A 24,030-nucleotide genomic window follows, 5' to 3' on the forward strand; every position below is an offset into this window, starting at 1 on the left:
CAAATCACTCCATTAGGGATTCACAGTCTGGGGAATTTATGAGGAACTCTGAGAGAACAGTTTCAAAATTCTACCCCACTGTACAAAATCTCCCCCACTAAATTGTCAGGATTTTAAGCAGGCTAATCCCCCCTTTTTCTGTTCTCAACATTTCCTCCTTTGTATACTGTCTTTAGCCCTCATTAGGCCATTTTTGAGGAGTTTTTCTGGTTAATATACAAAGCAATCTTTTCCCGAACAACGTGCAGACCCCCCCCCCCCACACACACCCTTCATCTGTCCCAGTGTGCTTGCTTTTGTCATTTGTAGAGGTCTGGTATTATTGCATATGGCAATAATCTTAGGTCCTGCAAGGGGAGTGCTGATCATAAGTCTTCTGGTACCTGATCAACCAACACTCCACTGCCATCATTTTTGCACATTTTGTTAAGATGGGGCATGGACTGAGTCTGGCACAAAATGATTTTCTTAGGAAGAATTCTGTTTACAATTGAATTGATGGATCCATCAAGCACTCTTGGCCCATTTTGTAATGGCAAAGGCAAACTGAGAAAATTGTGTGTTGTATTCTTGAGAGGGTGGTGGCGGCTACTATGGTAGGGAATAATTTAGACAGGAATAAATAACTTGTACCAGAATTCTGTTGGTCTTAAAGATGCCATTGGACTCAAATTTTGTTGTTTCACTGTTGACGTCACTGTTCAGCCACACATGAACATCATAAAAGCCCGCTTGGTGTAGTGGTTAGGAGTGCAGACTTCTAATCTGGCGAGCCTGGTGTGATTTCCCGCTCCCCCACATGCAGCCAGCTGGGTGACCTTGGGCTCACCACAGCACTGATAAAGCTGATCGAGCAGTAATATCAGGGCTCTCTCAGCCTCACCTACCTCACAAGGTGCCTGTTGTGAGGAGAGGAAAGGGAAAGTGAATGTAAGCCGCTTTGAGTAGAGAAAAGCGGCACATAAGAACCAACTCTTCTTTTACATACTGAATGTGCTTTTACTTGTAGCTTTATATTTCTATATTATTATTTGCACCCTCTTGTTTCCTTCTAACTGCACCCTTGACCTCCTTAACTTACTAGAAATTGGATTTGGATTTTGTGTTCTTTTTTATCAGATCCGCAAGAGCTTTCCTTCTTAACACCTAGCTGGAAATCCAGTTGGTTAGCACTTTAGAGGCCAACAAGATTTGCAGGCTATGAGCTTACAAGAGTCACAGCTCCCTTCCTCAGCTCCCTTTGTATCTAGCATGGCTACCCTCTGAAATGGTCTTCATGGCACTTAAACTGTATTCTTTCTTGCAGAGGGACATTAAGGCAGAAAGGAGTGGGAGCACCATTCTGACATTCTAGCAGTTTTTTCCTTAGAGGGTTTTGGCATCTTGGACTAAAAGAATCTGTGCCAGCGGGTCCAAAAGCAGAGGTCTCTCTTGTGTTAAGACCAGCCAATCAACCCCATCAAAATGACACACAAGAAGTGGGCCAGCTTGCGGTGAGGTCCGCCGAGCTCCTTGCCAGCCAGTCGGCCTTTGTTTTGTTCCGGGGAGGGACCACTGAGGCGACCAGTTGCCACCTCTGGCTAATTCCCAGCCTGGCATCTCCCGGAGCGCGCGGGGTTCCGCCCTTGAGTTTCCAGCCTCCCCAGCCCTCGTCCGCCTCCTGGCCGCGGCGTTTGCGGCAACCTCTTGGGGCGCCCGTCGCCTAGCAGGGCCAAGGCCTCCCGGCCAACTCTCGATCGCGTCCGCCCGGGCCGGCACGTCGCTTCCACAGTTGCCCCGGCCGCCTGCCAGTCGCCTTCGCAGGCCGCCGCCGCGTCGAGCTCAGTCTCCCAAGGACTGGAGGCGAAGGAAGATTGCCTGGGACGCCCCTTCCCACCTCGGGGGCGGGAGAAAGCCCTCGAGCCCCCCTCTTCTCCGGAGTCCGCAGAGCACGTGTCATTCCGGGAGCTCTGCAGGCCCCGCCAGGACGCTGCCCCCGTTTCTCTTCCCCCCTCCCCGCCTTGAAAGCGGGAGTTCCCTCGTGGGGCGAGGGCAGCCGAGCCTGCAACGCGGAGGGGGTAGGGGGTGGTGTGCGGGGAGCTGTCGCTTCTCTTCGCCGGCCCAGCGAGATTGGGGCGGGGGAGGCCTTCTGGGCCAGGAGAAGCCAGCGGGGCTCGCAGAGGTGGCCGCTCCCCACAGCCAGGCCTCAGGCCCGCGGCTGGCAGTCGGGGGCCTGGGCCAGGACGGGAGAGCCGTGAGGGACGTGCAGGGACTCCCTTGGCCGCAACTTCGCTGCCAAATCGACCGTGGAGGGGGTCGAAGTCGCGCCGGAGTGGCCTTTGAATCCCCAATTGCCCCCAAACACCGAGGGACCCGCGAAGCGGCCGGGGAGCCCAGGGTGCCCTCTCAGGAGAGCCGCTCAGCAGAGGGCCAGGAGGGGGCGCTCCGGTTCCTTAGGGCAGGTCCTTTGTGGACAAGGGTCCGGGCATGGGCCTCCAGCGCCAAGGCCTTGGTCTCCGTTCTTTTGTTGCAGTTTTTTGTGTTGCTTCTGCACCTCCGGTTTTTGGCCCGCTCTGGGCCAGGTGTGCCAAGGAAGTGGGTCTCAGCCTGGCACTGCGGGTGCCTTTCCCCAAGTTCTTCCAGCGAGTGATGATTGAGGCAAGGGTTCGTTTTGATTTAAGAATCCGCAGGGGGTGAATTGAAGTCTGAGTATTCATCATCACAGGAAATCAATGTCATAATCCCAGTTGATGGGTCCATCTGGTAAACGGCAGCGGCTTCAGCTTCACATGTGTGTGCCCTCCAACCAGGCAGCTGTCAATCTGGTGGCAGCTATTCCCTCTGCAACGATGCTCAACCATCTGATTAAATTAACAGTGAGGTGGCTCAAGCTGTGCTCTCCCTCTCCGGCAGGGACTTACACTCTTCTTTGCAGGGGAAGGCAGCTGCCTTCACAGGGGACTGCCAAAAGACACTGGTTTTGACACCTATAAGTTTTTTGAGCCGATGTGTCCCCCCCCCCTCACACACGCACCTTAGCAGGATGAAAACTACACAACGTGCACACATGATCTTGTTTCTTCAAGCCGTGTCTCTGAAGGTTTCAGTAATGAGAAGAGGCCCCACTTTACCAGGCCGAGGAGTAAATGGAGAAGTGAAGAGCAAACCCAGACCCAACTTCTCCCCCCTCCCCTTCTCTCTGCAGCCTCCTGGAATGAGCAGAGGCCAATGGTTTGCGCACCAGAGACAGACATGGTGGCAAAAATATAGTAACAAACAGACATGCACAGTTTGCCATTCCTTAAGGGCACTTGTACTTTGCTTAGCAGGAAGCCCAGTCCTGCCAGCAAGACCCTTCTCACCTTCTTGCTCCAAGTTGGAATGGCCCACCTGTGGATATCAGCAGTAGATTTGACCTGAAGAGTTTCCGAAGTCTGAATGCAAAAGGCAGCCTGGAATTCCAGACTGCCAATAGGGCTTCCATCCCCCCCGAATCTGAGCACAAAGGAAGGGCTGCAGATGGAAGAAAAGGGAGCTTAAACAGGCCACGGGGGTGCCAATCTTGTCCTGATCTCCTGGTCTCACAAACATTGCTTCATAATTATTGGGAATTCAAGGCTGATGGTATGGGTGTTGCTGGGATACGCTCCACCCCCAACATTTAGTGCAAATTGTTAAAATTCTGAATTCCCCTCCCCCCATCTGGAGATGTACAAACTCCTATTTCTATCACACAGAAAACAAGCAAGGAACAAAGAGTGAATGTATTGATTGGCATTGCCTGTGTAAACCTGAGCCAGTTCTGTCAGTGCTCAGCACAAGCTTTATAATGAAGGAAGGGGGGGGGAGCAGTAGCAACCTGGGAGGGAGGGAGGGAGTCCATCCACCACTCCTCTGATTGTCCTGCCACTGTGGAAGTGGGTGGGTCTACCCACTCCCCATTTCTGGGGCAGGACTGAAGCAGCGTTGCTCAAAATAACACTGTATATTGTTTTGAGGTCTCCCTTGGGCAGGAGTTTAAGCAGAGACTAGAATATGAGTGTAATTTGTTAATTAAGATTAATGCAGTGGGCAGAAGTAAGTGGAAAAGATGCTTTAGCAGCATTTTGGGTTGGGAGGGAGAGAGGCCAGGATCTGTTATCAGGATCATTTGTTTTAAAAAATGGCCAGAATTCAGCAACATTACAGAAGGGGATGACTGAAGGCTGGCTCTTGAGATGGGTTCTGTATTGCCCACATCAACAGAGTGGCAAGTCATATTTGCACCCTTTCTGAACCACACAGAGAGAGAGAGAGAGAGAGAGAGAGAGATGGGGGTGCATTCCTGGATCCTGAGCACATCTTTTCTTCTGGCCAATAGACCCTCCCAGCTGAAGAGCTCTTGTAGTCTCTCGTGGCCCCTGGCCACCTTTCATCAGTTGAATGGATGGGCATGGAGCCAAGGTGGGCAGCAATCCAGCTCATGTGGGCTGCATGGATCCTTCACAGGGAAGGAGAACACCCAGCTCCTGGCGTAGATCCCCTGCAGATGTTTCTTGATGGTGCCGCTTCTCATTTGTTTGGCACCCTCCCGTTGAAAGTGTTCTTCCAGCTAGCTAAGCTCAGGACTGTTGTGCCCTTAGTTAACCGAGGCCACAGGCAGAAATGCAACAAGTGAAGCACCCCCCCCCCCCGTCCCTGCTTCTTCTTGATAATGGGGAGGGGGTGGGTGATCTTTGCCCTCAGGCTGGGAGGCGCCAAGGGCAAGGCCGCGCCGAGGCCCGCAGACGGCGGGCGGGCCCGGTGGGCCCGGCCTCTTGGCGCGCCTCCTCCTCCTCCCCCCGGGCGCACCTCGGGGTGGGCGTTCGTCTCCCGGCGCTGCCGCCCGCGCTTCCTTCCAAGTCGACTGCGCGCCTCGTGGGGGCCCCGCACGTGTCGCCGGCCTCGAAGTGCTGCTGCCGCCGCCGCCGCCGCCGCCGCCGGCCTCGCGGGGCCCTCCGGGGCGGCTGGCAAGGGAGTCGCTCCGGGGAGGGAAGCCTCCCCCCCCCCGCCCGGCCGCCGCGCGGCGCCTGTGGCTGGAAAGCCGCCCGGGTGGACGGCAGAGGCGGGCGGGCGGCTGCGCGCAGAAGCTGGCGGGGGAGGCGGCGGAGCAGGCGGGGAAGGCGGCGGCGCTCGCGTCTCCTGTTGCCGGCCGGGGAGCGGGACGCCGGCTGCCCTGCCCTGCCGGAGGGGGATCCGGCGCCCGGGAGGAGGCAGCGCGGCGAGAGGAGGCGCGCCCGGGCGGCCGGCCGGTCGAGGCGCTCCGGCACGCCTCGGGGCTGGGCAAAATGCGCGGCAAGAAGGGCAGGGAAGAGAGCCTCTCCGACTCCCGGGACCTCGACGGCTCCTACGACCAGCTGACGGGTGAGTCCCTCCCGGGCCGCCAGCGCCTTCTGGCCGCCCGCGGGCGCCGGCTTGGCGGGGGAGGGAGCGAGGGAGGGAAGGTGGAGCATCCCTCGAGCAGCAAACGGCCCCGGGCGGGCGGGGAGCGGCGGGGTCCCGTCTGGAAAGAGGTCTCCCCCGAAGACCCGCGGAGCCCCCCCGGGGAGGAGTGCAGCGCTTCGCTCCGGGGTCCCTGCCCAAACTTCGACCCGCAGAAGGCGGCGCACGGCAGGGGGCCTGCAAACGGGCGCCGGTCAGGAGATGCGGGCCGAGCGTGGTGGCTGGACGTGTGCCTGGCCGGCGTGCGCGCTGGACCGCCGGCTCTCCCGGCCCTTCTGTAAAGTGCTCCAGGTGCGGAGGCCGCGGGTCCGGCCGGCTTGGGGGCGATTCCTGCGTGGAAGGCTGTGTGGCCGGGGCCCCCGCTCCCGTGCGGAAGGCAGAGCTCTTGGCTGCGGGCACAGTGCTGTCGCAGGGGGCTCCCAGCGGGTGATCGTGGAAGGATCCCCCCCCCCGCTACATCTGAGTTGCGTCTCGGAAGGCTGGTCCAGTCGTTGGTCCCCGGACCGTGGGCCTTCCTCGCGCAAGGGTCCTCCCGGTAGGCAGGGATTCCCGTTCACGGGGGGCTGGAAAACCCCCTTCAGAAGCCGGATGATGTCCATGGTGCCGGCTGACGTCAGGCCCGCGGGATCCTTGTAGATCCAATTCCCGGTGCCTGCTGCCCCTAAATGTCACTCTAACAATTCGGTGCCTGCAAAATGAGCTCTTTACCCGCAGAGATGTGATGAAAGGAGATATTTTGAGCTGAGTAGGAATACAAAGCCCACACAACTTTCCTTCTCTCTGGTGACTTTAATGCACCCATATGGATCTCAAATCAAAATCAAGTGGGAAAATAGGGTGAGTCCCTCTAGGGCTGTGACTCTGATTGCAGAGAGGGATGGGGAGCTGTGAGCATGGCGCTGGGAGTCCCTTGCTGTCCATAGACAGCCTTCCACCTTGATTTCACAGCACCTTCTAGTGCCGGAAGATCCCCTTGTATCCTCTTCATGGGAAGGAAAGTTAAGGTACAATGGGCAAGGACCCTTTGAATTGCCAAAGGCTTTCAGGGCTGGAGTCAACCGGCTGCTGTGGGTATTCCGGGCTGTGTGGCCATGGTCTGGTAGTTTTAGTCCCTGACCTTTATCCAGTAATGTGACTGGCATCTTCAGAGGTAGGACGTGGCAAGATGGGAATGGCTCCATGACACTGAGAGAGTCCCATCTTGAAGATGCCAGCCACAGTTACTGGCAAAATGTCAGGGACCCATCTACACTGCCCAGAATACTTACAAGAGCCAGAAGAAGTCTTTGCTTTTCAGGTCAAATTGCATTTCATCATCATCTGCCGAGGGTCTTGACTTACAGTTGTTCTGGACATCAGAATTCATTCTCTGCCCATTTCCACTGACAACGCAACCAGAGTCTTTATTTCAGCTGAACTTTTCACTTTATGCTTCCACAAGACAGGATGTCATTAAAGTGCTTAAGGCTCTCTAGGTCAGCCGTTGTGTTTGCTCCAGGCAGGTCATTGTGACCTGACCCTGTTCCTCCTCCCACTCTAGTCACCCCATCAATTCTAGGTGTTTTATGTCTTCATTCCAACCTTAGGTCAAATCTCTTTCCCTCCCCTGGCCCCAAAGCCCCATCTCCCCAGAGCCATTCATCCCCAACTCTGCTTCCCGGACTGAGCTGCTGTGCGTGTTCGCAATAGGCAAAGAGGCAGGTAGCCTGTCTCTGTGTGTGTGTGTGTGTGTGTGTGAAGAAGAAGCAAAAAAACCCATATTGTAGTGTGATTTACCCCCACTTCAGCACTATAATGGAGCCTGCCCTGCAAAGCCTTCCTGCTTAGGCTGTGCTGGCATGATTTTCAGGTGCTCCCACAGAAGGAGTGGAGGAGTGATGATATCAAAAGGCAGATCTGTGTCATCTCACTAGACTCAGGCCAGGGCTTTTGCATGAGTCCAGACTGTAATGTGCCAGTCAGTCTGTCCCACTCTTCAAAGAGCTTCCAGGCACACAGGGAGACATCATACCTGATGTGTTGCCCCATTCACACAAGGCCAGTTGACTCCTATTGTTGACCATGATTGGCCGTGTGGAATTAGCCTCTAGTGAGTAAGTGCCAGAGAGGACTGGGGGAGCAGAGCTCTCGGAATGCTTTATTTTGCAAGTGTACAGTCCACCCTTAGCTCCTCTGAGCACACAGTGAAAGTGAGCTGGAACAGACCAATTGGAAATGCCTGAGAAGTACTGATGGAGTTCTGGCAAAATGTTCTACATACATTCCTCACTGTGCTTACAGTACTGGCAAAAGCCAATAAAAATGCAGTCCTCTTTAATCATAGCATGGCTAACTCAGACGCAATCCCACTTTGATTAAAAGCATCCTTGTTTTCAGAACCTGATCAGGCTTCTCCGACTTCCAAAGTTATCCAGTAGGACTCAGGGCCATTGAGGAAGCCACATGACAGCTATGAACTGAGCTGTCCTCTGTAGGCCACTTTCAGCTGTTCTCAAAATGTACTCATTTTAGGTCTGCTCATGTAACTCTGCTCACAGTCGCTGGCTTTATGGGCAATGGATACCGGCCCTCATGCCAAGAAATGTCTGATTCTTATGAACAAGCAGTTGCTTAAAATGGTTTGCTTTGAACTGACCTCAATTCACGTGTGGCCGCTTGCAATGTGGATCTGGCCATTTTCACCACCCTACAGCCTCTGCACATGACATACGTTATTGCAGGATTTCAGCGTTAATATGGTGTGGTCCCAAGGCAATAGAAACCAGTGTGAGCTGTGCAAGTGTCCTGCTCTTCTCCTGATCTGTTCTAGAAGGCAGCAATTGAAAAGAGAATCAAGGGCAATCGGACCGTTCTTTCCCGATGCACGCACTGGCTTGAATCTTGCTGTCATCTTTTGCAAAATGAGGTTTTCAGGTTTTTGAAGTGCTACAAACATCTGCAAAATCTCTTTGATCAGGAATGATAGTGGGGCAGAATAAATTGGCCTGTGTGCTGTAGGCAATAATGGCCCTAGCACATCACTTTCAGTTCTCATGAAAACAATTGTCTGTATCAAATTTACAGCTCCTCCGGGAGGGACTAGAACTTGCAGCAGATAAATAATATGTGACTGGCTGTGGCTTTTCTGCTCACTCCATACTGATTTTTGTCCTCCGTGTTTAGGTTTGATTTAAGCAGGAACATGAGTCGTGAACAGCCAAGCCCTGCTAGTTTATGATTTCTAAAGCTTTTCCAGCTCTGCCTACGATAAAGTTGGTCCTCAAGTCCTGGCTGCACAAACACCCATGCGAGTCACCACTTTGCCTCCACTGCACCTTGATTTCCCTGGAGTGTCCAGCAAGCAGTCTTATCCTGGCAAATCCTTTGTCACGTTGTTGATGCTGAACAGCTGGTGCACTCAACCCCAGAGACAGCTGCATTTTGGCAGTGGGTGAATGATCACTATAGAAACAGCCTACATTGTGCTTTGGGACCCTGTCAAGGCATAAATTTACTTTGCTCGGTTACAGTGACAGGTAAAAAAGCTGCAATGGCTCATATTGCCTCTTCCAGGCCACCCACTAGGAATGCCAAGCATATTTATGTATATGGTTACATGCTAGCATCTGGCCTTCCCTCCCCAGTCCCACAGTGGGGTTGTGATTAAAAACCCCTTCCAGTGCCAAAGGAAAGGCCAAGCGTGCAGGAGGAAAAGCAGAGGTGTGATCGCCCTCATCCATTTGTCTGCCGAGGAGCAGGCAACTGAGGCTGTGGTGAAGTAACAGGTTTTGACATTTCATGAACAACGTGGCTACCGAGAAGCTCCAGCCCACAGCAGGCACTCGGAGCGGCCAGGAAGACACGGATTCCCCTCCCCTCCCTAAATAGCACACCTGCTCTTTCTCCAGAAAATAGTTCCTTAGATGCGGCAGTTGTGTATGGATGCACATAATGTGTGTTTGTGTGTGTGGTACTGTATGCAAGTGGTAAGTGCTGTATTGTAACAAGTGTGTATTTGAGGGGTAAGTGTTTTAAAGAGATGTCCCCTGAGCCAGCTGTGCCTTCCTCCAAATCTCAAGATCCTTTCTCCCAGATATTTGCCTCAGATAATATCAGTAGCATGTCTATTTTGGGCTCAAGTCAGCCGTCACTCAGATGTCCTTAAGCAGGATGGTACTTACCTGCACATAGCATTTCCCACTAGTTCTCCTGGTGAATGTCTTCGGGGAAGGAGTGGTGCTGAATGGGATCAAACCAGACCTCAGGTGGACCAGCTGTCCCTTCTGTCACTTGACATAAAATTTCCATGGCTAAGAGTTTTGCCCAAGAGGGATGCTGCATCTTGTGAATTAAACTTTGCACTCTTGAATTCTTATGTATGCATGGTCACCCCTTCTTTCTGGTACTGTTGCCTTCACCCCCCTTCCTTTTGCTCTCCTGGCTTGGAAAATCCTTTACTTTGAGTGGGTTAATGGAATGCTATTCAGTTCCACCTGTCTCTCTGCCCAAATGACATGTATAGAATGAAGTACCAGGGGGCTGCGGTTATGTTGCAACACAAATGGGCTGTGTGTGCTTTCTGCTAAGCAGAAAACACCTGGAGCAGTTTACTGGTCTAAGATAGCTTTGTATCCAAATGAACATAGGAAGAAGGTGAGCAGGAGAGCAGAGCTGAGATAGTGAAATGAGGATTGCTGAGTTGGTGTGAACAAGCTGGTGCCAGCAACCATGTAGGTATGGGGTGGGATCCTGAGCTACTTTTCCAGATTGTGTCAAGATTTAAAGCCATCTCAATGATGAGTTTGTGTAAGTTCTGAAGGGCCATAACGAAGGACTGGAGTTCTCTAGCTACGAGACCTAGTAATAGGTGAAGGAAAGTGGTGAGAGCAATTCCATCATCACATAGAGATTTGGACAAGGAGTTTGAATCTTTGGCTTTGCAAATCAGTGCAAACATATTTAAAGCAACAATTCAGGAGGAAATAAGAGTGAGCTGTTTTACTGCCCCCATCATCTGCATGAGGAAGTGAGATTTTTCATGCCGGTTATTATAAACAGTTCCAGTGCTGTCTATAAGTGTACAGACTCCAGCTTGAAAACTGGCCAGATTACAAAAACAAGGAGATGTCAACAGCCAAATGGACATGATGCACAGGGACACCATGGTCCAAGTGGGAATTCTCTCGTGCAGAGGCAGGAAAGTCAAGTACTACAGCTTGGAGAGGAGAAGCGTCAATAGAAATAGATGGAACATTAGACTGGAGGCAGTAGGTGTTGTGATAAGGTAATGCAGGATACCTTGTTTAACATACAAGACATAGTGACCCCCAGATAAATCACCCTCTTCCCCGCAAATGAAGTAATAAACTTGAATTTCAGCCTGAGAAGAGACAGTTTCCCTTTATGAAGACAAATAGGATGCAGATGACCATTTATTCACCTCTTTGGAAGAAGCCAGATGGATCATTGCGAGGATATCTTGAGTTAGGGTAATAAATATTAAAGACCTATGCCTTGTTATGGCTAGATAACAATACAGGACCCCAAGGCACAGTGCAGGATAGGTCGGAGAGAAAGAGGTGAAAGTTTAATAAGCAAAGAGGTGAAAGTTGAATAATATCTGTAACAGGTGTGAATGTAAGGAGGGGGGATGGGGAGAAATAGAATGAAGGCTGCATCAATCAGCATCTGTTTTAATGTCCCAGTTTAGTTTGTGTCCATTCTTTGAATGGGGGGATGTCACGATAAATCCAGATATGGGTACAATTTAGGTCTTGGGTTTGTTCCTTTTTATTTAACTAAAGTGCTGGTACTAACTTCCTGTGTTCATGGAAATTTTTGTTCATTTATTGTTTCTTTTTCTTTTTAAAAATAATGGCCAAAGATTCTCGCAGAGTACATGGCCATTTATTCAGAAGACAGAAACTTCAGACCAAGGTAGAGTTAGTTAGCAGGCAAGGAGGAAGAGGGGTGCCTATGTCCCCTACCAAACACACACACACACACACACACACAAAGTTCTGTCAGTGCCTCAAACTGCTGATAGTAAGGAAGGTGCTGTTTGAGTGGTGGCAAGTGACATTCAGAGGTGGTTTGCCATTGTCTGCCTCTGCGTCATGAGCCTCACGTTCCTTGGTGGTCTCCCATCCAAATACTAGCTCCAAAGATCTGACAAGATCAGGCTAGCCTAAGTTATTCAGGTCCCTTGGTAGATATGGGCTAGATGCTGACTTCACCTCTACCTCCTGGCTATGCTGGGTGACTGAGCTGGCCAGGAGACTAAGATCAGATAGCTATCTAGGCAGGAACATGTCAAGGTGATGTCCAGAGAGCCCTATGTAGTAAAGGATTCCCCTAGTGAACCCATTCCACAGAAAGCATATTGCTGAAGCTACATAGGGATTGTTGCCCCTTCCCAGCAGGTAGAATGCTGCAGCCATACATCGGCTGGAATTCCTGCTATTTGCCATGTGGATAAGTTGGGTAGTTAGATCTTGCTGCTTATGTTTGCCCGTTTATATAGACTGTGAGTCTGGAGAACCAGTGGCCATTAATCCAGCCCCCCGCCCATGAGAGCAGAAGTGTCCACATGGAGCTATCTCAGAATTCATCAAAAAAAGAAAACAGGAAGAGCTGTTTTAAAGACCTCTTAACCAGCTTGTGCACAAACAAATGGTGCGTAGTGGTGGTTTGGACGGCATGTGGTCGATGGGCTTCTTGGCTTCTATAGCTGCCTCAGCTGAGCTCTTGGGTGGTGTTTTCCTCCATGTATGTCCCACTAGGGCAATAATAGCCATGCTGAATTCACTTGAGTTTAGTAGAATCAAGATTACTCAATGGAGAAGGTTCAGACAGGAGGGTGGTAAGGCTTTGCATCTTCCACTAGTCTGGGTTCTGCTCTCTTTCCCCTGCCTTTTCACTTTCGTTTTTTTATATCAGCAGTGATTTCATTAAGCAAAGTGCTTGTACTTTGGCTTAAAGCAGATTGCCGCACAGAGACGCTGGTGATTAATCAGCTAGGTTTACTGACTCCCTGTCTTCTGGGGACTGCAAGAACAAGCTGCTCATTGGCATTCTGGACATGGTTGGGCGCTGGGCACAATTTGGGATGAGCTCTGTGGCCTCTGGTTCTGGGAGCTTGCATGGACATTGGGACCATCGTGATCTTCATAAACCAGCAATTAGCTCAATCTAGTAACATCTCAAGGAGGATCCAACTGGTTTAGAGAGAAAATAGAGACTTTTGTTGGACTGTATTCCTGCCTATGGACTTTAATTATTGCCCCTGGATCTGTCTATAGCTCTGACTCCTCTGAGGAAGAGGCAGCCGGCAGGGCTGACCCAAACGCACAGGCAGTAACAGAGACAGTGCAGGAGGAGGTAGTCTCTGAGGAGCTAGACATGGGTACCAGTGCAAGGGCCCCTCAGTCCCCCATCCCTGAGTAGGCCACACAGAGCCACATGCCAGCTAGTTATCCTTCCCTGTCTCCAGAACCCTGAGAAGGGATATTAGGAGGAAGCTGCAAGACAGAAGGCACAGTGCTGGCCTGGCAGCAGAGCGCAGACTTCACATAGTCATGAAGATGAGTGTTTGCAGGAGGAGGGCTGAAGTGGCTTGGCAGGTGTTAGGCTGATGTATAAAAGCAGCAAACAAGGGACTGTTTGTGTGGGAACAAGATGTCTGTTAGTTTCTGATTGGCTTCCTGGACTAGAACTGTTTCCCTTCAGACTTGAAGCTGTGAGTGTGTTTTATGTAGTATCTGAACTCTGGAATGGGATTTTGCCTACCTTTGTCTGTCTGTTGTATGTCTGCAATTAGGGGGGGGGGAGGATCCTGAATCCTCTTTCCCTCAATTCCATTATTAGCTTGTCATTTTTAGAACAGTGTTTTATTGCTCCACTGTAGTAATTATTTTATTTAAGTACTTATAGCCTATTTGCCTCTCCAGCATTAGAGAGCGCCAACAAAGCCAACGTGGGTCAGTGGATGGAATCCAGTTAAGCTATGGGTGTCTGGCAATCGAACTATTGCATTTTTATTCTACCTACCCTTTCTTTGAGGAGCTGAGGTTTGTCTCCTTATTTTACCCTCACAGAAACCCAAGGAAGCAGATTAGTTCTTATGTCAATATGACGTAAGGAAAACCCCTTGTATTTCCTCTTGCTTTGGTTTTGTTGTGACATCGTGTCTGGGCATGAGCCTTTCTTGGAGAGGAAAGGGAAGACGACTGTAAGCCGCTTTGAGCCTCCTTCGGGTAGGGAAAAGCGGCATATAAGAACCAACTCTTCTTCTTCTTCTTCTTGCCCCTCAGCATGATTCTGGTTATAAGTGAAGATGGAAAAAAATGGCTCTTTTCTCCTGTGCTGTCCGCCCCACGGCACAATGCATTTTTGATTCTTAGTCCAAATGACTCACTTGTAGATTTGATGTTTGTTGAGAGTATGATTTTGTCCTTTACATCAGGGGTAGTCAACCTGTGGTCCTCCAGCTGTTCATGGACTACAATTCCCATGAGCCCCTGCCAGTGTTTGCTCATGGGAATTGTAGTCCATGAGCAGCAGGAAGACCAGAGGTTGACTACCCCTGCTTTACGTCACTTTGGTATGTAGTGAAGTTCTGTTATTTTAATTGTCTGGCAAAAGGATGACCATAGCTCTGTCTTTAAATATATAATTTTCAAGAAGGAATATGGAATGGGACTTCTGAATATAGTCCTATGCAATCCCTTCACTGCTCTTCCATACATTCTGTCCCACCGCAACCAGAGAAAAGCTTTCCAAAGGGTAAAATGTCCTCCAGAGGAAAAGTTTGGAGCTAGGAAAGAGCCATATTCTTCTGGTTTGCTTCCCCTCTTTACCATTTTACCTTTATCTTCGTAACTGAGTCAAGAACTGGGACTTGTGTTCTCTCCCTTCTTGTCTCAGTCATTGTTAACAACAGCGGATGTCTTGTGTGCTTCTTTGCTCTCCTACTGCCCCAGTTTTGACTAATGGTGCTGCTGGAGCGGGTCAGCAGTGCAACTCCCTACTTCCTGCTGGTCTTATTAAAGCTTGCTGTGGACTTACATGGCCCTGCTCCCCTCTGCTTCTCCATTGATTGGGCTGGCCTTGTGCCTGGGACAAGAGTGAGCTTTTCTGGATAATTTGTCTTCATTTTGTCTGTTAAATCTGTGGAGGCCCAAACCATTTGTCTCCACTTTGGGGAGGCTTGTTATAAACAAAGTTTGACAAACTGTACTAGATTGCCCAGCAGAAACATTAAGCATGGAAAAGCCCACAAAGAGATGGGGGTGTTTGTTTTTTCCTTTCCCACTCGTTCATTCCTTCCTGCATTTTCCTCCAGTGGGTCATCAGTCATTCCTTAGGGGCTTGTCTGCACTGCAACATGTGCAGGGTTGATTTGCAGGACTGAGCTGCTTCTGACATCTGACAATTTTGCATAATTTCACATGGGGAAATCATACTGCTGTGCAAAGCACAAGGAGAGATGTTTAGAGAAATGGGCAGACATACAAAACCAGCCAAAGAAGATCCTGTAAACTAGACTGCAATCTGGTACACAGCTGCTTCTTGTACAGGAAAAATGGATAAAGTCATTGTAAGTAGATGGGGAGGCTGGCTAGAGCAGCGGGCCTCCACAGTGGAGGCAGCTGAGCTGGGCCACCCTCTAGCAGCGGCAAGGAGGTGGAAAAGCCATTGGACTTGTCTGCCATCCTGTGTGTGTGAGAGGTTGGCACGAGGCACAGGGTTTCAGTGGGGAAGAGTGTGCCAGGCCTCTTATTGACTCTCAGTTGGTGGGCTCTCCCCCTCCCCCCTGAGGGCCAATCAGAGGGCAGGCACATAATTGGAAGTACGGTCACAATTTTATGTGGGATGATAATGTCAAGGACTGTGCATTTATTCTGAGTACTTGATTCCACTGTGAACACCAAGATAGTTTTCCTTCCTCCAAGAATGCTGCTTTCTCTATTTTTTGATAATATATGTTGAAACATTTATGACCTTTATTTTTCCATCGATACTTGTATTTTTGTTTTAAATTACTATTTCAGTAGTTTCTAAGTTTTGTTATAATTTAACAACAAAAGCTAACAGAACACAAATTAAGCTCACCCATCACGTTATTTCTTCCTGCATGATGCCTCTGGGAAACTAAGTTAAGGTCAGCTTGGATGTGATAAGCATCTCCATTGGAGGTTATAAAGGAAGGTCCCAAAAATAAATGTGGGGTCAGAAAGGCAGCCCGCTAGCACTTAGCTTTTCTGTTGGAAAGATAAGACTTTGATATTAAAAGGAAAGCTTCAGAAGTAGTCTGGCCTGTTTTGCTTTTGCTTTGATGTAGAAGCTTCTTTGTGACAAAGATCACTCACGCCGTATGCAGCCATGAATTCTGACTATAGTCACTGGGTTTCTCTCCCTCATTTTCCTTCTCCCTCTTTTTCTACAATCACCCTCTGGATGCAAGTTCAACCAATATGATGTATAAGTCTAAGATGGGCTCATGCTCTAGTCCTGATGTATCCCGCCCATCATTTCAGTTGATAGACATGCCCCATTACCTCCAAAACAGACCCAGTATATACTTTAGGTATCCTGTTAAGTTTTTACAGGAGCTCTGTTCCTCTTCAGCCAGCACAACTTGGCCCAGGCTGCCAATGTGATGCAGTGGGTAGTGTTAGGTTTAGATATGAGATCTAGGTTCAGTTCTGCCACTTCAAGATGGCCAAATCCAGCCACATTATCACAGACACAGTCAGATCCTGAGAGACTTTGGAGGCAGCTCACTGGCTGCTGACCTAACCCTAACCCTAACCCTTCTGAATGGCCTTGGGGGAGAACAGTTCCCTCTAATGCTGGATAATGAACCCGATTGGAACAAAAAGAGCAACTTTAAACCTAGGTATCGTTTACAGCATTTGCCCCAAGAAACCTTTTTTCTCTACATTTTCTTCCATTGCAAATTAAAAAGATCTGGCCTGCCCCCCTGAGAAATGGAATTTCCATGTATGATGCTCAGCCACTTAGAGAAGAGCAGGGTCAACTGTGGCAGGAAAAGGACTCACCAGTGGTGAGAAATTGTAAGAAAACAGGGTACATTTGTTCTATCAAACTTACCATGGTGATACAGGAAATGGGGTAGGGTATATTTTTCTTCTGACTGCTCTGCTTAGGGTGTGGAGCTGGGAGCTCTTATTTACTGTTATCTAAACATTCCAGTCTGAGCACCTCAAGGACAATCAGCCTGGGTTTTATTCCGTCCCCCCCAACCATACTTGTCCTTCAGATGCTGCTAAAGCAAATCAGCACAGCTGAGCCCCAGAAGCCAATTAGCCCTGGGTAATGAGGCTTCAACTAGGTCCCAGCGTGGGGAATTCAGCTGAAAGGGGAAAGCAGGAAGACAATACAGGTCATTTCTGCACTGAAGGCTTCGCACTGGGATGCAGGCTGGAGTTGGAGCCAGGGAAGGTTGTCCTGCTTCTGCATGGCCCAGTGCACCTCATCTGCCTTGGATTTGTGCTCCCATGTGAGAGCCAGGGCAGTGAAGTTCCCAGTGCAGAAATGGTCCACTCATCCAAGCCAGAGTGTTCCAGTGCAAGCACACTGACCAGTCCTCGTGCATTGATTTCAACTGCCTAAAGTAGCCCTAGAATCTCTTGGTCACCTCCTTTGGCAAAGATGATCCATTCTGTGACAAAAAAAGCTAACCTTGGAAAACATCCTACCCACATTATGTTTTTACAGGTACACGTCTGATGTTTTCTATGGATATGTGTCACAGATATCCCTTCTGGGAGGCTACTCTCACTAGGAGCTAGGAAGCCACCCAAAACTATCTAGTTACCTTTACTCTGGCTGCCTTAGTCCATGAGAAAAGGGGTAGAAGCCATTAATAGAATTATTCTCCTATGGGGTAATAAAGACAATCCAAATTATTGCATTCTTTTTTTTTAAAACTACAAGCAATATATAAAAGAATGGATAGCAGGTTTAGAATTAAGGAATAAGCATGGATACAAGGTACAGCAGTCTCAAGGTCTGTGCTTCCCTCAAAAAAAGAGAAGAGTCCTTTCTCTAAGCAAAAGCAAAATTGTTTTGTCTTCTGAACTGGCAAAATGCCTTTGAGCCACAAGGCCTTTTTTCATAAAAGGGCACCCTAACGCTCCTCAATACACAGATAATCTGTTCATCAAAAATGCAAGCTTAGTTCACTAAGCTGAAGGCTGGCCTGAGTCTGCCAGAGCTGAATCTGGAAATCTTTCTGCTCTCATCCTAACAAGCCTCTATCTGTAACATCTGTAGAATCAGAACATGGTACCTGGCAAACATATTTTTGTTTGGCCCTGTGCATCTTGTACATGTGCATGTCCGCTGAGAGGCAGAATTTGCTGCCACTTTCTGCCATAAATCCACATAGTGGGAAACCCAGGTTGGCCACCATAAAATATGTGGAAAATGCCCCTTTGAAAGAGGCTGCAGTGGAAAGCTGGGACCACATAGCTCCCTCCAACTAAAAAGATGAGATTTTTAATTGGAGCTGTTCAGTGCTGATGGCATCATTTTAAATAATCTGTGCCCTTGACATCTCTTGAATTAGGAAGAACATTTAAAAAGTACTTGAAGAAGGCAGCAGACAGGAGTTCCACGGCAATGACTGACGTCTGCATATAGGTGTATTGCTCACGTCTGTGTTCCTTAACAAGAGGAGACTTCTGTTTAATAATCAAAATATCACCTTTATTGAAATACCACAAAAATGTCAGTTTTAATTACAGACAAGCAAGATAGTCAGCTTTAATTACTAATAAGCAAGATCAACTAGAATTCCTTTACATGCATGCCCTGTGATTTGTGTCACCCATAGAAATATGTTCTGCAGTTCTGATTCCAAAATGAAAGCCAATCAGATTTTTAAAAAGAAAATTATGCTATTTTGTATAGTGTATTGTGTCACTCTTCTGTCATTAGATTAGTTGTTCCTAATAAAAGGTAGGTATTGGCTTTGTTCTGGGATTTTGCCATGAACAACATAAGGACGTGCAACCTCTATTTGATCTTGATGGAAATCCAAGTGTTCAAGCCACTAGGCTGCAGTATTGCTCTCTGTTTTGTTTTTGTTTTGTTTTTTTAATCCCAATAGAGCCTGTGGTACTAGGAGCAGACACAGATTTTTCTGTTGGCTTTAGGAGAGGGCTGTACTAAAATTGAAAGAGACAAAGAGGCTACTCCATTTTGTCTATGTTTTTATTTAGGGTTAATCACAAGTAGGGATGGGCATGAACCAGAAAATTCTGGTTTGGTTCAGGATTTTGGGTGTTCCTAAACCAACCTGAACTCAAAGCCCCAAAATGAACCAGCTGGTCCAGGTCAGTCTGCTTTGTTTCTCCCTGCTTAGAAGCAGGGGGAAGCAAAATGGACTGCTGAAATGGCTGCCAGCCATTTAAACCTGATATCTTGGTGGGTCTACCTGTCAACTGTGAAGTGTAAAGGCTGGCAGCCATTTAAGCTATCTGTTTTGCTCCCTCCCTGCTTCAAAGCATTGGGAAATGAAATGAACCACATTTCAGCCAAACAGCAGAGGGGTGGACTTGTCAAGCTGTTAGATTTAAATGGCTGACAGCCATTTCAGTGGTCCATTTCACTTCCCCCTACTTGGAAAGGGGGTGCAAAATTAATGGTTAAAATAGCTCACAGTCATTCAAACCTGACAGATGATGGGTGCTAGGTTTAAATGGTCCTAACCCGCAAACTGAACTGGACAAAAGTATGGGAAATGGTAGCAGTAGGCACTTCCTCCAAATATCAGTTCAGGGGACAACTGGGACAAATTCATGATGAATTTTGACTTGTGAACCAGATCATGCCCATCCCTAATCATAAGGTCACTTATCATGGTTTGGTGACCTCTTAAGGATACTTTCATTATTCCTTTTTCCATCCAGTCAAGGAAGTTAAAAGTAGAGATGCAGCAAAGACAAGTTGAGCACACTTTGTTTGATACCTGCAATTACCTGAGCTGAATGTCCAGTCTGTTTGTCCATCAGCCACTTCAAATGGATGTTATAAAGCTTTGCCACTGTGCAGTAGCCATAGTGGAGGAGTATTATTTCCTTGTGTTGGTGTAGTTTCATTTATTTGCCAAGTGGGGACTTTTTTCACCTATGCAGTAGGTGAGATTGATTTTGCTAGTGGTCATGGATGGTTGGCTAAAGTCATTAAAGGACTTGAGGGGGAAGCTATGTCTACCATTAGGCTGTGCGAAAAATGTGCGAGAATCAGATTGTCGCAGATTATGTGGGAACACATAATTTGCCACAATCTGATTACTGCACCGCCACTGCCAGCACACTGGAAAGGGGCATCCTGCTCCCCATCCTGAGTCTCTTTCTCAGCAGGGGTGGCTCCTGCCTGGCTGCCGTTCTGGGCTGGCCTGATATTTGTGGCCAGGCTGGCCCTGCAACTCCTCCGGAGCTGCTGGCTCACTGCCAGCCAAGCCCAGCTGGGCTGGGGTGGGTGCCGAGGTCCAGCGGCCAGTAGTGGTGGATCAGATTGTGGCTGCCTGTCTCACCTCGCCTGTGCGGGGCCAGGCTCCCCATTCCCTGGCACTACACACTGTTCTCACTGCTGTGCCTCTTGCCCAGGCCACCTCCTCAGCCAGCCAGGCACGCCCCAATCCCTGCTCCTGTGTCCTGGCATGAAATCAGGAGGAGAGAGGGGCCCTCGATTACAGTAGGAATGGGCACGGCAGAGGCAGGTGAGGGTGGGCACGGAGTCCAGGCAGTGGCCGTCATGGCTGCTGCCACTGTTCCCACGGCCACCGCCATGGCCATTGACCCTTCTCCACTGCCATTCCTGCCACTGCCACTCATACCGGCACGCTCCCTAGGGCACGACCACAGACGTGACATCCATGGTTATTTCCATCTCAGGTGTGACACCTGTTGATGTTCTCACATCAAAAAGGGCATGCATCAAATAACGCTGATAATTTGGACTTAAACACTAAGTGGCAAGACTTCCAAATAGTTTTCCTATAATTGCTTATCGACTAATTGAATTGTTGCCTGTGCATTTAATCCATTGGTAGTCGAGTGTCATATAGCAGCAACAGGTCTGTGAGAAAGGAGTATGCTGTCAAGCTCTGTGAGAATGGGCGTATGTGAAATACTCTGATAAGTAGCCCAATTAACAGCCCCAAACTCTTTGCAAATTCTGAACTGATCGACTGACATGGACAACTGCCTCCTATTTGTGACTGATGAACAGATGGTGAGCCAAAGCAGCAGGTGTTTGAGCATCTCTAGTCAAAAGTAGCAGAAGAAGATTTTTTTTTAAAAAATTCTGTTTCCAAATAGTATTGAAATGATGGGCCTTTATCAGCGATGCTTGTTGTGGGAAACAGGTTTGGTTAGAAAACTCTGAACAAAAGCAGCATATGAACAGGGAATTCATATACAACTGGCATAAACTTGTATTGAAGGCAGAATAAAGTTATATGCAGATGGTAGAATTAAGTTGGTTTTTATTAAGGGTAGGAACAGTAGGGTGGCTTAAAGCATGTCAACTTCTCACCTGGATGGCCCAGGCTGGCCTGATCTCATTCGACCTCAGAAGCTAAGTAGGGTTAACCTGGGCAGCATCTGGATGGGAGTCTGGGGCTGCTGTGCAAAGGCAGGCAAAGGCAGACCACCTCTGAATGTCTCTGGCCTTGAAACCCCTACAGGGCTGCTGTACGTCAGCTGTGACTTGGCAGCACTCTCTTCCACCAACGTGTGCATTTAAGAATTGCTTTGTGTTAAAGAGTTTTGAAAGAGTGAGTAAGATGGTTATTTGCTGTAGCCTGAACAGGAGATAAATGGCTATAGAACTTTGTGGAGGCTTCTAGTGGCCAACAGAAAAACGGGGCTTAGGAGGAACCACCCCCATGACTGGTTATATTGGGGGGGGGGTGTCAGAGAGATTTAATTTCTCTGGTAAGGGCAGTGTAGAATTACTAAGCCAGTCCACACATTTTTGCATTCATTAGGAGGCTAAAAGAAGCAGAACGGAATGGCAGAATTTTGAATATTCACCTGTGGAACAAATAATTGCTTGTTTTTGGGGGGAGGGGTTCAGAAGCCTAAGTTTGGAATTGGGGTGGGTGAGTTAAAAACAAACTAATGAAATCTTGCCTTCATGTCACCTGTTCCTGGGCATGGTCAGTAGACCTGAGTGTTGTTCCTGAGCAACACCAAGTTGCTTACATCCCCCTGCAGAATTGCCTCAAACCAGATGACTGGGGACACAAGTGGATGCTGAGTCTCCATTTGAGCTCCAGTCTCTGAGGGCAGTCTCTTTGCACAGTGGGCAGTAACTTTAACCACCTCCATGCTGTTGACAGCTCTGGCAACTTTTCATATCAATGGTTAGTTTTCTCAACCATTTGGATGTTCCTGGAAACTTCTAGTAAGTTATTTGAGAACTATCATTCCATGATCACCAGAGATCCTCTCTAACTGGATTAGATGAATGAGCTGCTCCTTGGATTATGGTTTTGCTTCTCTTTAGATTCATTAAAAAATGCATTCTGCAAGGGAATTAAGTACTCTACTTCTATGTATGTTTGAAAAGCAATAGTCTGGTCAGCCAGATGACTCCGCTGAGCTCCCCAGCATTGCCTCTCTGCTCATCAGATGCCCCCCCCCACCTCATGCGTCTTGCAGATTCTTACTTTGCTGGGCGAGTTGCCAGGAGGGGCCAGCACTAATTCCACTTTCAAGTGGACTTGCTTACTCCTAATTTTTTCCAATGAAATGTCAATGAGTTTTAAATGCTGTTAATTCTGATTATGGCAGGCTGGCCTCCCCTGAGAGGGAGGGACAACATTTTCCCTTATAGCAAATTTGTTATAGTTGCAATAGCAGAATCATCAGGCTGCAAGCAGGATGTGACTCCCTGGGCTTTAACTGCCTGTGTGTGGGTGTGAGTGCAGGGGAGGGGGCTGTTTAGGGTTAGGGTTGATAGATGATGATAGATGATGGTGGGGAAGAGGCACCAGTCTTGGTTCAAGTTTGCCCAATGATATTAGGACATGTAGTTTGTGCTCCTGGAAGAAAAATTTAGGCTACTAGACAGAAAGTTTAAGGCTGGGACCTCAAAGGTAGAATTCTCAAGTGCTGCCAGTTCCATGCACAGGGACAGTTAGACAGGCACAATGCGTGGATAAGCAAGTGGTACCAAGAAGGAGGGCTTAGATTTCTTAGACATCGGGGAGCTTTCTGGGACATGCTGTACAGAAAAGACAGGCTTTACTTGACCCAAAAGAGAACCAGGCTACTGGTCATTAATATCAAAAAGATGGCAGAGGAACTTTTTCACTAATCCTGGGGGAAAGTCAACAGGAGGTGGATATCTTCCAATTAGGGACTAGTCAGTAAAAGGGATGATTGTGTAAACACTCCGGGGAATAGTGATAGGAGCATATTAGAACTTGGGAGAGAGCGCAAGAGGGCAGCTGAGGGTAATGTGTGGCAACTAAGGGGCAGAGGGAGGTGAGGATGACTGGAGAGGGAAACAAAATATTGGTGTCTATATGCCACAATGCTAGAAGACTTTGAGCCAAACTGGGGGAGCTGGGGTGCTTGGTGTTCAGTGACAACGGAGATATAGTAGGTATCTCGAAAACATGGTGGAATGGAGAAAATATATGGGATGCAGCCATTCCTGAATATGTTCTATAGGCAGGACAGAGAGGGATGCCCCCCCCCCCGAGAAAGCAGAACAAAGAACTGAAATATTGGAAACCCAATGCAGATCTAATAATCTGCATATCTATCTATTTATTTTAGAGACACATCAGAAAATTGCAGGAGGCTAAACCTGAAGAGAGATTTTAGGAATTGTTCTAAGATTTGAGAATACAAAGAGATTTCCCCAACATTGACTAGATATTTTGAATGAATTCAAGATTTGCATTCAAGAATAAGCTACTTTGAGATATACTGGTTTGCTTCACATTAAAAAAATATGAGATGCAATACTAAAGAAGCAAAGAGAACTCCTGTTTAAAGAAGCAGAAAAAGAAGTGCAGATCTTTTCTACTAACAAATGTGTTAAGGAAAAGAAAAGATTTTGACTTTCTGAGACAGATTCTACAAGAGAAGGAAATAAAATACCATTGGAAAAAAACATTCAGAATAGAAGAGGGGCTGTTTTTTGTATCCTTCTTTTCACTATGTAAAGAAGTATCGAAGTGGCTTGCAATCACCTTCCCTTCCTCTCCCCACAACAGACACCCTGTGTGAGGTGAGGCTGAGAGAGCTGGAGTGACCCAAGGTCACTCAGCTGCCTGCATGTGGAGGAGGAGAGGAGAATCAAACCTGGTTCTGCAGATTAGAGGCTGTCAGTTGTACACCAAGCTGGCTCCCATAGAGGAATATTTACCAAAAGGAAAGAAAGTAATTAAAACAGAACAAGCCAAATTATTGGCTGAAGAATTGCAAGTGGAGGAACGGAAAGAAAATCTTCAAGCAACACAAAGAGCACCTACAACCTCAAGAGAAGAAATGGTTGTAGCTTTAGCATCAAACCAAAATGGATACATTTAAAATAATATCAGTAAATATTAACACACTG

General features: G+C 48.3%; 1 protein-coding gene across 2 annotated transcripts in view; it reads left to right on the forward strand.

Moving 5' to 3' along the window:
• Positions 1–4,943: 4,943 nt before the first annotated feature.
• The window catches only part of KCNIP2 (potassium voltage-gated channel interacting protein 2), a 123,414-nt gene continuing 104,327 nt past the window's right edge, over positions 4,944–24,030 (forward strand). The window contains exon 1 of one of the 2 annotated variants that reach the window (XM_077349479.1): positions 4,944–5,361. In XM_077349479.1, coding sequence (XP_077205594.1) covers positions 5,286–5,361 — 76 coding nt within the window. In that variant the 5' untranslated portion in view covers positions 4,944–5,285. The remainder of the gene's footprint in view (positions 5,362–24,030) is intronic. The other variant, XM_077349476.1, reaches the window with a different exon arrangement.

Source organism: Paroedura picta, chromosome 8, assembly GCF_049243985.1.
Source record: "Paroedura picta isolate Pp20150507F chromosome 8, Ppicta_v3.0, whole genome shotgun sequence".
Lineage (NCBI taxonomy): Eukaryota > Metazoa > Chordata > Lepidosauria > Squamata > Gekkonidae > Paroedura > Paroedura picta.